We start from the raw sequence: 13,942 nt of genomic DNA, 5'->3' as shown, positions 1-13,942 counted from the left end.
ATCATAAACCCAGATTTTAAAATCAGTACTCAGAAAATAGTATATAGCCCTTTAGATATAGAGGAATTTGAAAAACAGATTAAAGAACTACTAGATCTTAAAGTAATAACAGAAAGTACTAGTCCTCACAGAAGCGCAGCCTTTATGGTAAGAAATCATGCAGAAGTTAAAAGAGGAAAAGCACGAATGGTCATAAACTACAAGCGCCTTAATGATAATGTTCAGATAGATAGTTACGATATACCTAGCAAGGAACAGCTTATTAATAGTATTCAAGATGCAATAATTTTTAGTAAATTCGATTGTAAATCAGGATTTTGGCAGATTATTTTAGATCAATCCAGCAGACCATGGACAGCATTCACATGTCCTCAAGGATGTTATGAATGGATAGTCATGCCCTTTGGCTTGAAAACAGCCCCCAGTATTTTTCAAAGAAAAATGGATAGCATATTTAAAAATTATAATTCTTTCATTCTTGTTTATATTGATGATATTCTCGTTTTCAGTAAAACACAGGATGAACATTACAGGCATCTTAGAATTGTTTTTCAGTTATTCTTAGACAATGGTTTAATCATTAGTAAAAAGAAAATGGAATTAAATAAAGAATATATAGAATATTTAGGAGTAAAAATAGGAAAAGGAAAAATTCAGTTACAGCCACACATAGCACAAAAAATTTTAGAATTTCCAGATAAGATAGAGGACAAGAAAAAACTCCAGTCATTCTTAGGAACCCTAAATTATGCTAGACCTTATATAAGAGATCTTAGTAAGATCATAGGACCCTTGTATAGCAAAACGACCCCGACGGGTCAAAAATATTTCAACCAGCAAGATATTAATCTTGTCAGAAAGATCAAAGAAATTTGTAGAAATCTACCAGAACTAGATTTACCATTAGAATCTGATTACATAGTAATAGAGGTAGATGCCAGTGAAAAAGGATGGGGAGCAATACTTCTCAGTAAATCTACTAAATACTCAGCAAAATCTACAGAAAAAATTTGTAGGTATTCCAGTGGAAAATATAAAGAAAAAGGAAATTTAGCCAGCATAGATTGTGAAATATTAGGAGTTATTAACGCCATTAATAGCTTCAAGTTATGGCTATTCAAACCTTTTACAGTCAGAACAGATTGTGAAGCAATTGTTAAATTTCATAAGCTTCTCAATGAGAAAAAGATTAGTACTCGTAGATGGCTTAACTTTGTAGATACAATAACAGGTAATGGATACACAGTAGAATTTGAACATATTAAAGGGAAAGAAAACACTTTAGCAGATTACTTATCCAGAGAAATAAAGACTAATATTTCTAATCTTTCAGATGGCGTCTTCCAGCAACATAATCAGTTCAACCAGAACAGATCAGAAGTTTTTAACTTTCGGAAGTGTAACTCTCAGAGTTTTTCCTGAACAATCCAGATCTAAATTCAGGTACCTCATCCACAATATCAGTGAGGAACAGAAGTGTCTTTTAGATAATCTCTGGGACTCTCACAAAGATGTTCCTAGATTTTTAGGTTGTCTAAACGCTTTAAACATTTTCTTTAATCAACAAAATGGGTAAAACCCAACAAAAAGATTTTCATTTTATTGTGTAGCTATAGGCCGTGTTCCAGGAATTTATTCCTATTGGCCAGAAGTTTTAAAACAGATTGATGGAATCCCTTCCTCAACATGGAAAGGTTTTCATACTTTCTCTGAAGCAAATCAATGGGCAAATCGCGCCATTGGAAATAATTTCTATATTTCAGAGTCTTCCAGAAGATTAAACACTCAAGCAGCTCTTGAGACTGCAGGATTTGAAAATAACCAGATTTTCAATCAACCACCTTCTAACCAGCCATTTGCTCAGCAAATAAGATTTTGTGGTCATTGCGAAACAATGACTAGAAATTTTAGACTTTTAAATAAGAAAAACCAAGACTTTGAGCAAACCAATCAAATATTGGTCAATAACCAGCGAAGGCTTGAAGAGGAAATAACAACTCTCAAAATGAAGTTGTTAGAATCAGAGAAAGAGCTCAAAAAGATCAGAAGCCCTTTTACCCCACTGGTAAAAGTGAGAAAGCAGTCTTCCCTACTGGAAGATGAAGAAAAGAGTGAGTGGAGTAAGGAATATAATCCAATTGAGCTTTTGCAGCCAAAAGCTTTTACCTTTCTTTCAAAATTCCCTCCAGATGTTATCAACTATATTCAGCACTTAGCCAGACAAGATAGAGCTCATTTCCAGGAATTCTTATTTTCAGAGCTAATCAAAATCAACCAGAATGAAGGATGCATTCCGGGTCTCACTATTTCCTGGAAAACTCTTTATTTACAAGAAAAAAATGTTGTCCCATGTCCAGAAATCAAACCAACCTGCATTCAAATACCTTTGGAAAGGATGACCTGTACTTGTCAACTCATTTACAGCATTCCCATGGCCAACATAGACATGAAGCATTTCAAACCCTTTTACCTTAATTTCAAAGAAAAAGTGGTGAAAATTACAGAAGTAACTCTTTTGGATTTTGGATATATTCAACAAATTATATTCCATGACCCAGAAGATACTAACAGATTTGGAAGAAAGATTGCAGCCTGTGTTCTTAATTCTATGGCAGAACAGGGTACAGCAGTAGAAGCGGTAGTGGAATCAAAACTTTCAGAATGGACATCTACAGGACAGCTCATTCCCGCTTACCACAACATTCAGATCAACACCAATCCAGCCAATACAATCCTCAGACGCATTTATCATTGCGATAATGATGCCCCATGGATTTGCGAGGCAAATTCAATAAGAAAACAGATCAGACATTCCATTGCCTTTACCATAGCTGAAGGATTTCATTATGATAGTCTGTATGACTACGGGAAGGCACCATTAATATGTGAAGATCTATTTCAGAAAATTAGATCTAATGATCACCTCCCAGAATTAAAATTCCATTTTGAAACAGGACATGGTAAATTAGTCAGGTATTACTTGGAGCAAAAAGACCAGCAAAGAGCCATGATAACAAAAGAAGATCCATCCATTCCATCTGATAATGGAGAAGAAGAAGATTATGATTTTGATGATGAAGCCATTCATAATCTCAACAATACTATGGAAGGATAAGAAGTAAAGACAAAGGTATCCACCATGATAGACAACAACCCTGTCATCACATGGGTCGATACTTTATGAAATTTGGAAGCATTTGCCGAAAGCAAAAGATTACTTTCACTATTTCAACCACTCTCCACCAGCCAGACAGCTTTTACTGTTTCAACTACTTTTCACCAAACCAGACATAAACAGTTCAGCTACTTTCGGTCACTAGTCTTTGTAATAATAGAAGGATGGTCTTGCTTTTCAAAAAGAAAGTTGAAAGATGTGTCGATGCGGGCCAGCGTTCACGCGGCATCTACTATTCTCTTTGAAAAACCGGATCACTTTCCTTATTAGGTTGCCAGTCATGTAACTTTAAGATGGTCTATAAATAGAGTCGAGTTTTTCATTTGTAGGGACGACTCTCCTAACACTTGAACGATTGCTATCCAAAGCATTTGTTGCAATTGTAATTGGTCGAGTCAATCTTCAACAATTGAGTCTTTGTAATCAGCAGTTGGCAATAATATTGTAAGTCTTCTTCAAGTTCTCTATTGTTCTTTAGGGACTCCCGAAAGGGAACACCCCTATGATTATAAATGTTATGTATACTGTTTAAATTATATACTTGTATTACCCAGAGAAATTTTTAATCCAGTTTTCATATAGTTAACACCTTGAAATTTAAAATTTTAAAGGAGTAATGACTTCAGGCCTTTAAACCATAAAGCCTTCTTGAGTCTTGTACCCGTTTTGCCAAAGGATGGCGTTGAGGGAGTAGTATTCGGAGGTAGGTTAAGAAGGAAAATAAGGAATTTCTCTAAATAAAATTTTGACACATAAGGGGTGAGTAATATGAAAAGAAAGATTAATCAATGGGCAATATGATATATAATTTTTGCAGTATTCAAATCATTTTAAACAGTTTATCTGGATCATGTGGTGGTAAGTACCGAGTAGGATTTACAAATACTTGATCACAAACCTTTTACATACATGAACAAGAAAGAGCTTATTTTAATTCATATTCATAGATTGAGAGAAGAAATACATTTCCAGAATTTCTTAATAGATACACTTTTAAGGACACCCATATATATTCACAGACCTAGATATAGCACCACTCTTACCAGATTTATAAGAGAAGAACAGAATAAGCTTGAAGAATTAGAAAACCAGTTAGCAGAAGCAAAATTCCAGTATCACAGAGCAAGATCATTCCAGAATTAGAACTAAACCATAATAGTTTAAAGTTGAAGGTATAAAGTATAATTAATTAGATTTATCTCTACCAGGATTCCTACCAGTGTCTCTACTCATAGCAGAATTCTATATCAAAGCATCCCCTGTGTGGGCCCATTGAAAATAATGAATTGCAAGTGTCTTTTCCAAGTCAGGGGAATGCAGAAGTTTTTTACCTTGTACACTTAAATGACGTTATTAGCCCTTCTTATTATTCATTGTGTTTGCTATGAAAAGTTCTCTCTCTCCTATTTAAACCCCAAAAGCGGCTCTTTTTATCTTCCTTTGATTTTTTTGTTAATCTGGTATGATTTCGGGTTAGTCATCTGTAATGGTGTACGCAGTATTATATTGCACATATTCGAAAGGTTGGATGCACGATATGACGGTTCGGATCTTATCTCAGCAACCAACAATTAAGAGCCGTTCATTACCAAGATGAGATCAGAGCCGTCGAATACACGATCCGACAACTTGGAGGTGCGCAGCACGGTGCTGCGCACACCACTGCACAGCACCATTCCCCAATTCCTTCCCTAGTTTCGAGTCTTTGTTCATTTTTTTTTTTTTTTGTCAAGAAATGGAACACAAAATCTATCAAGCCCTCATCGGTCTCTATTGCGTTAACTTTTTTAAGAGATTATTAAAAAAAATCAAAATGAATTGAGTGGCTCTGATTATTCATGTATTCGAATTGAATTTCACACAATCCGATTTATGTGTGGTGTGCACAAGTACATTCTTTCTAACTTTTTTTTATCTAAGATTATTTTTGGTAATTTTTACTTTTTGTAATTTTTGTAGTTTTTTGTTGTAATTTTTGGGTTAATCATTTGTCTCAATGAGTTGAATCAGAAAAATATAATAGTATGGACCATGTGAAAAAAAGTTAATAGAAGACAGTACTTTAAACAAAAAAGACGGCTATTTCGTATTGCTTTTCATGTTGAGGGAATTTTTTTTTTTTGCTTTTGGTTAATTTTTTTTTTATACTTTTTAAACCACTATCATCGAGACAGGTGATTAATCCAAAAATTATAGGTAATTGATTTTCACTCTTCTTTTTATAATCACACTCTTTTTTTCTCCTCTTCTGATATGGGGATTTACAAAATTAAATTACTCAACTCTTCAATTTCATCTCTATGAATTTAAAAAACATATCTACCCGTGTCTGTTTGAATTGATTTTTTACAGGGTCTATAAATAATTATTTTAAAATTTATAACTATTTTTTTATATTTTTTAAAATTCGGAATGAGCCTCGTAAACCGTGCGTTGGACACATACGGTGGGTGTGTGATGTGGTCCTAGAATTTCTGTTTTTTAAGCTTAAACCCAATCTTCAAAGTGCCAGGGTAGCGTTGTACGGTACATCTTTCTTATGCTCGAGTTATGAACTTTAAAGTGATTGGGGTTAAATATGTCATTTTGTAAAAAATAAATGACAGACAGAACGATTGTATTCCCCAAAAGAGAAAACTGTACCTTGGATTGAAATATAATAATAAAATATTATATTTAACCGGTGCATACTGCATATATGCCCTCTTTAGCCTGACCGTTTTCAAAAAAACAGAAAAATTAGTTTTAACACCTACACATATCGGACTGAGCTAATTTTTTACAATGTTCAATCGATTTTTTTCTTAAAATTATTGAATAGCTTGAATTTTCGTACAGAATCCATAATGGACGCCACATGAATGTCGGTAACCCGTCAATATGAAAACCGTCGCTCCCTTTAGCTTTTCTGATATAGTTATTGCTGGTGGTAGCTAGTATGTAATATGTATTCGGGACTGTTGGTGCTAACTGCTGCTAAGCGTGTCTTTATCCTCTTCAGTCCATTGCTCATTGTGGGCCCTTTCTGAGTCAATTTTCACAATTGGAATCGTTCTCATTTTAAAAATCATCTATAACATCAACAATTTCAAAATCAAGTTGATTAGATATTGTTTGATAGGGTTTCGGAACACAATTTTACCCTATAAAAAATAAGATTGCAACCCTGCATTAGAACTCATTTTTTCAAGATAAATTTGTTTTAGAATATCAAATGATATCAGTTAAACGTGATTTTTGGGGTGATTGAAGTTCTCAATGAGCTCTAAACATGATCGACTTCAATCATCAAACTGATCAGCTTGGAAACATCCATTGGTCGAAATTGGCCCGTCTAGTCAATCAAGTGGACTGAAGAGGATCTAAGCTTGGAGATTATCTTATCCGAAAAAGTGTGATGTACATAATAAATCAAATGAATATGACAGCAACCACCACCTTACCAATTGGCCAGAACAGAACGTCATATCTCGCTGACCGCAACTCTGCCTTCTGGTAGCTAGAGATATCCAACGGCTGCAGACCACCATCGCCACCATCCAAAAACCCACAACCCACGCTACGCCCCCTGCCCCCGCTTTCTCTCTCCATAAACCCCACCATTGGTGAGCCACGCCATGCCTTTTCCTTTAATCGACTGAAGTCATGCCTTTTCCATTCTTAACTTTGCTATCATTGATCACGGTGTGCAATTGCTAGTGACATGCAAATCTAGGGCTTTTGATCGTTCACATAAGTTGTATATATTCGTATACGAGTGGTGGACCAGGGAGGAGAGAACAGCACTAGGTGAGGGGTCCGTCGGCGGTGGTGCTAGGGGGAAGATAGAGGGGAAGGGATGCTGTTGTTTGCGGTTTCACTGGTGGTCGGCTGCTGGTTGAGGGGAAGTCAAGCAAAGACGATTGTGAGGGAAGGAAGGATCAGATGAGGGCACATCCATGCGGGGAAGAACAATGTGCTGAGGTAGCATTTGTTAAGTAGACATCCATCGAACCCAAATACACGGCGCAACCCTGCAGAACGTAATCTCTTTTCGCGTAAAAATACGATTAGATTCAAGTCTTTCTCCCTTCTAGCATGGCATGCCAACCACAATGCCCCAGAACGTGATTGTGTGCCGAAATAACGTTAAAGGAAACACCTAACATATTGCAATTGCAGCTCAGTTGGCAAAAACCTTAATTCCTCACTAGGAGGTTGAGGGTTCATGTGTTGCGCTATTTGCCAAGATCTCCCTCCTAACGTACCAATACTAAAAGTAACGTTGCTGTACAATCAGAGGGTTGCGTGCATGAGCGTGTGCAAAAGCGAGAGCCTAAAGCCCCTTTAGAAGACACTCCAAAGTGTACTATTAAAATTCATGAGAGCGAGGAACATGAGTGGAGAGTCATACTGTAGGATTATATGATCTAGCTTCTAACCCATTTTAGCTGCCCTACATGGACTTGGAACAATGAAGCCCTCAAAGAGAACAAAATACACACAAACCTACAGAGAAATAAGATGGACAACAGTTGATCACTCTATCTCAACTAATTTGTTCTCTTTCTGGTTTTGCAAATCATATGTAACTCAGATAAGTACAAAAACTTTCTGCTTTCAGCTCATGCTATGTCCCTATACGTTATCGAACAAAAATAACACAGAAAATATGTGATTGTAAAAAAAAAAGTGATTGTATTCAGTAAACAACAGGAATTCAACAAATTTCATCCAAAAAAGAATGTAACTAGTTTCAACGACCCGAAAATAGGAGAGATTAGACTCCACGTGACCAATTTCACGAATACAAATTCCTTGGCAGAACAAAGATTATGCAAAATTAAGGTTTGCACAGTAGGCATGGCTTTGTGGTGTTGGTAAACTATGACTAGTGATGCTTTTAAGGCACCTTGAAAAACTCAAAACCAAAAAAAATTAAAAATAAAAATCAAGCCGCAATGTAAGAGTAGGTTCCAGGAACTAAGACACTGCTGCACCTGATGATACTACAGGCCCTTGTCGAAGAACTAATACAGATACTGCATAAATTCGTCCTAGTTGAGGACTCCAAAATCTCCCCAAACAGTATAACAAAATAGCACATATATAGGGAGGAAAAACAAAAATTAGCCATAATACAACATTCTGAAACTTACCTGAACAGGAAAAAACATATGTTCACTTTCAAAGGGTACACTACTTCAGACTTCACTTTCTATTTCCTCGAATAACAGGAGACTTTTGACTAACCTTCGATTCGAGTTTCCTAGCAGTGCGTTGAATAGCTGCCTGCTTCTGGCGCTGATTATGGCTCTTCCTTCTACTGCATGTACCAAAAGATTTAGAGTAAGTAACATATGCCAAATATGCAACATTATAAGGTTCACTCAGTCTTTGCCCAACTAGAGTATCTTTCGGGAAAACTGCATATGCAGAGAATTAAGAGGCAGCGGAAGAGGGATTGAAGTAGAATACTTAAAGTGAACACATAATTCTTTATTGTGTACCTTGTCTGCATTAAACTAAGAAAGGCAAAGTGAGAAATAGAAGTCATGATAAGCTACATTATTTCTCAAGCAGTCACGTAGATAGAAAATAAGAAACACAATTGTCTTTAGTGTTGGAAGATTAGTAACAGTTTCATTTAAGACACCAGCAGATGCGTAAGCCGCGTAACTATGAACACATCGAGTGTGCCAAAAACGTCTCTATCTCAAGAAGCAACACCAAATCCCCTAAACCAAACCAAGCCAAGCCTTATGTCCCAATCACTTGGGGTCGGCTAAAACACCAATCCCCTCTAATTTTAAAATACCAACAGACCTGTACGAAATTATAAGTGGAGCTTTTAGGTTTAGAAAATTATGCAAGCACCACCAAATAAGTACTTTCTACAATTGAAGACTTTGAAATGACAAAGAAAGGATCAGAGGAATAGTATGTGAAATATGAATCTAAGCATGAGGGAAAACGCTGCAATGAAAACATTCATAACCACCGACAAGATAGTAATCTAACCTTGTGAAGAAAAGCCCCGCAGTAAGAACCATTCCTCCCACTGCCCAACAAACTCTTTCACTAAAAGGCATTTCCCTCGCCCATTGCTGGAAATCTTTCCACACTCCAGAGCTCTCAGCATTCTGTGGTTCCCCAGATTTAGAAGCCCGCCACGAATCAGCAATAGAATCTAGACTAGCCTTTCCACCATAGCAAGATGTTTCTTCAATATCATTAGATGGCTTAACAGAAAAACCTGCAGCCCAGCAGAGCTCTGTGCCATTTGAGGTCCATTCAGAGGCTCTACCACAAACAAAGTCGCCTACTCCACAAGGCGCAAGAACCTAGTATTACGTGCAATCATGGAAAATGGAAATTGTCGGGAACTGTCAATGAAACTATTAGATTCAACAGAAAACATAAAAGCCTCTGATCGAGAGAATACACATAGCATCCAGGAATGCAATTGACACAGTAAAGGAAAAAACACATGGGGTATGACAATAGGATCATGTTTGATGACGAGGAGACAATCCGACTTCCAATCCAAGATTGGCTAGAGACTTGCATAACTCATTTTTTAGCCCACCTTAGAGGTCTTTTCTTGGATGACCCTGACAGGATATCCATTACTAACAATCATGTCCTTCAACATCAGAGTCCAGAGATAAGTTTCACTCTAGAAGTATGTTACCAGTACATCAGATGGCATAATTAAGCCACACTGCAGATGTACCAACTGGACTGCGGTTCTCCATGGCAATTAATCCACTCTGCAGATATACTCTGGATGACTTTCATTCCTAGATTTGGGTTGACCAAAACAAGTTATTATAGGTAGGCAATTCGAATGACGATTAGTCGAGGTGCGCGTAAGCTGGCTCAGACACTAGAGTTATTGATATAAAAACATGCTGGAATTTTGTTTCCACGATTCCCCACGGGAGCCTCTCACAATCCTTCAGGCTCGTTCGGCAGATAGGGAGATTTGGCGGAGCTTGGCGGCCGTCTTGGCAGAACTTGGCGGCTAAGGGAGATTTGGCGGAGCTAGGCAGCCGTCTTGGCGGGGCTTGATTGCCTTAAAAATATTTATAAAAAAAAAATTTGAAAAAAAATGCCGAATCGCTCGGCGGCACCTAGGCGCTTTGCGGCGGGTCGCCGCCCGACTAGCGCCGACCACCATTTAGAACACTGGCGATTGGGGACCCAATTTCCACATTTCTATAATGGACACTTGAATAACATTTGCATTGTGCTTGCTACCAATGAGATGCAACTAGAATCCCATTCCTTGTCTTCCATTCCAATCATCCAAATAGGGCATACAGTATCCATAAATTCCGTATTACAGTACTACGCACCTGTGTCTTTGCATCCATGGAGTAGTATGCGTTAGAGCAGGCCTTGTACACTCTATCACAAAGAGTGTCACATATTACAGGAGGTCCCAGCTGTACACCAACACCGGGATCACAAATAGAACACTCCAACAATTCCCACAGCTGCAAGCACTCCTGGCTAGCTTCCCCAGTTAAAGCCAACCTCCTAATGGATAACAAAGCCGGATGCGTCTGGGTTACATCACAGCATGTCTTTTTGCTGAATACCCTGCAAAGCGTCAAATCTTTGGGTCCCTTGGTTGCTTTTCTTGGAGGTTTTCCTTGATTTGCAAATGGGGGAAAGCGGCCACCGGGAGAGATACACACTCCATCAGATTTTCCTGCATTTATATACATTCCACACATCTCATTTGCACAAGCAATGACCAACGAAATCTACTCATAAAAGATAATAAAAGATTGATTATCGCGACTATATTCCGTAATAAAACAACTAGTACATCAACCATTGTACACTTTCTTAGTCGACGAAGCTATCTGTGGAACTTGACTCTGCTGAATTTAGCTCCAAAATAGAGGTTAAAACTCATAACTCTTAATCTTCTAAATCGAAGTTCACTAAAGGACGCAACTCAAACAAATCCTACTTTGAATCTTATTTTCCCCCACGCATCAACATGGTTTCATGCTAAATATCAATGGACCGTGTTAAAATGATTATTACTGTAAACCATCGGAAAACGAGCACACCCTTAGAAGGAGAAACCAGAAAGTATACAACGCCACAGTTATCTGGCATACTTAGTACAGATACACAAACATCTTCAACCCAATAAGTGTCCTCATGCAACAATGTATGATTGTACAGGGAAGTTTTCATAAGAACACCGAAACACTTGCCAGATAAAATTCAATAACTAATGAGAAACCAGGAAGGCTAGAAAACAAATATATCCTAGAATTATTACCCCATACCCCTCAATAAAGTAACGCAAAATTGAGCAAAAAAGAGTCGGATTGGGTTAGGATAGCCTTTATATTTGAAATCTTCCTCAGCAATATTGATCATATATAGTAGTTATTCCTAATACTATTCCTTTTCTTTTTCTTTTTCTTTTTCTTTTTCCTATTCCTATTCCTATTCATGTTACTGTTACCATTACTAATTCTATTATATTACTATTACTGGTACTATTATCTTACTATTAGGATATGTTTGGTTCAGTGGAACGGAATTGACAATGGAATGTAATTGAGGTTGGAATGGAATTGGAGGAAATGAGATTGGAATATCCTTTCCATTCCCAAGTTTGGTTGTGCTTAGGAATAGCCATTCTCATTCTCATCCACAATGGAATGGTGTGGCAATAATAATTTTTTGAGTGAAAAGAGTAATTTTTGAAGCGGCAATAGTAATTTTGGAGCGGCAATAGTACTTTTTAGAGTGGCAATAGTAATTTTCGGTGTGGCAATAGTGAATCTTGGAGTGACACTAATAATTTTGGTGTGGCAAAAAAATGGAATGACAATTCCTTAGTTTTTTTAGTGGAATGACAATTCCTTTACTAAGGTGAATAGCAATTCCATTTGGAGTGATCATTCCATCATTTAATGGTGAACCAAACATGGGAATAAGTATTCCATGGAATGACCATTTCATTCCAACGTTGATTCCATCGAACCAACCTTAGTATTACTACTGATGTAACTATGTGATTAACTATTTAACTTATTCTTACAACAGTCATCATTATTGTCATTTGTCACACTAGAAATGACTAATAAAAGAGTCTAATGCTATTACAGCTGCTACTACTCTGTTCAACTAAGGAAACTTATATTTGAAAGTTTCCTTCGTTTCCAATTTTTCTATTCACGAAAGTTTCCTTTTAGTTTCCAATTTTCACATTCAAGTATCATGGATTCAACTGATGTGATCATATTATAGCAAGCACATATGACCTTGCTTACCAAGAAAAGAATGACATAACAAAGTGCCCTTCAAGATAGCATTTTCAACACAAAAGTTTCCCTAGTTTCCAATTTCCAAATTCAAGTATCATGGATTTAAATCATGCAATGATATTATAGCATGCATATGGCAATTTCATCCCTCCCCCACCAACACAACATCAAGCTCTTCAAAACGGATATAGAGACAGGTTTCAACCAAAAACCTACTTCTGCTACACCCAAGATATACTCAGTAAGCGGTCCTCCATTCGACTTACAATTTGCTGATGACAATAATTACAAGCCCGTCGAAGCAAAACAAACATAAGCCATGGCTAATACAAAACATTAACACAAAATCATCAACAAATCACTGACACCTGAGATTTCCGACACGCATTTTGCTACAAAATCACCAGCACACAGGAAATAGAGAAAAAGAGGTTAACTTTCCCACTTACATGTGCTTATGCACAATCCCAATTTTGAGAATTCGTTAAAGAGGTCAAATCATAACCCGAATTAGGTAAGCGCAAACCGGTTAATGTTCTCTTTACGATATCCAAAAAGCATTCTTGACTGTTGTTTCTACGTGTGGACAGGGAGGTTGAAGAATAAAATTGGACAAGAAGAAATGAAACCCTAGAGAGAGAGAGAGTACCGAAGGTTACGTGAACAAGAACGTTGAGCGATGTGAGCAAAAACAAGACGGCGCAACAGTCCGATCTCATCCTTCGTTCGTCGATTGAGTGCTCCGGAGACGGATTTGAGAAGACCGTTCATTGACTTTGAATCAATTTTTTACCTCTCATTTTTGGTACGCCATTCTTCCTTCTGTATATGTTACACCTTGCATCCTATAAGTATCATCTTATTCTCAATTCGGCCCAACTTTGATATTTTGTCATGGTCCTTGAACTATTGAGGTTGAGGGGTGAGCATCGACTGGTTCGATTTTACGATTAATCAATGACCAACCCAAATCTTTTGAAGTTTGTATTTTGAGAATGCAAATCAATTCCTGAAAAAAAAAAGGCCGACGCACCCCAATTACATCTACCTAATTTGGAAGTCGAAACAGACTTTAATGACTATAGTCCAATTATTTGTTTATATCATACACAGACACACACCATAGAGTTGCAAATGAACCGAGCCAAATCGAATTTTAACATGTTCAAGCTTGACTCGCATAATTTGAGAGTGACTCGAGCTCAAGACGAGCTGAGAAATGCAAGCTCGAGCTCAACTCGCAAGATATTTTTCAAGCTTAAGCTTAAGCTCAGCTCGTTGTTGCTCGGAAATTAGCTCACGGCTTGTCAACAGATGTCAAAGGAATGGCCCTCACAACACTTTATTGTTATGCGTTGCCCACATCGAGAAACCACAGGTTTAAAAGGGATAGTAAGTCTGTCTACACAGATAAATAGTGCACAGATTTTATTGTGAGGTTCATCTGTTTGGGCTGAGATTTTGACTTACTTTCAAAATATGA

General features: G+C 37.2%; 1 protein-coding gene across 2 annotated transcripts; it reads right to left on the bottom strand.

Annotated features, from left to right (window-relative positions):
- Positions 1–8,173: 8,173 nt before the first annotated feature.
- Positions 8,174–13,387, bottom strand: LOC131334884 (folate-binding protein 1). 2 transcript variants are annotated; one of them, XM_058370189.1, is made up of 4 exons: positions 13,109–13,387; positions 10,516–10,874; positions 9,176–9,498; positions 8,174–8,477 (listed from the first exon to the last, which is right to left on the bottom strand). In XM_058370189.1, the coding sequence occupies exons 1-4, from the start codon at positions 13,176–13,178 to the stop codon at positions 8,366–8,368; spliced, it is 864 nt and encodes a 287-aa protein (XP_058226172.1). In that variant the 5' UTR covers positions 13,179–13,387; the 3' UTR covers positions 8,174–8,365. The 2 variants fall into 2 exon arrangements, with proteins under 2 accessions (XP_058226172.1, XP_058226171.1); XM_058370188.1 differs by having other exon boundaries at positions 8,174–8,480; positions 13,109–13,366.
- Positions 13,388–13,942: the final 555 nt, after the last annotated feature.

The sequence above is a fragment of the Rhododendron vialii genome, chromosome 7a (assembly GCF_030253575.1).
Source record: "Rhododendron vialii isolate Sample 1 chromosome 7a, ASM3025357v1".
NCBI lineage: Eukaryota > Viridiplantae > Streptophyta > Magnoliopsida > Ericales > Ericaceae > Rhododendron > Rhododendron vialii.
This window is presented reverse-complemented; position numbering and strand designations above follow the sequence as displayed.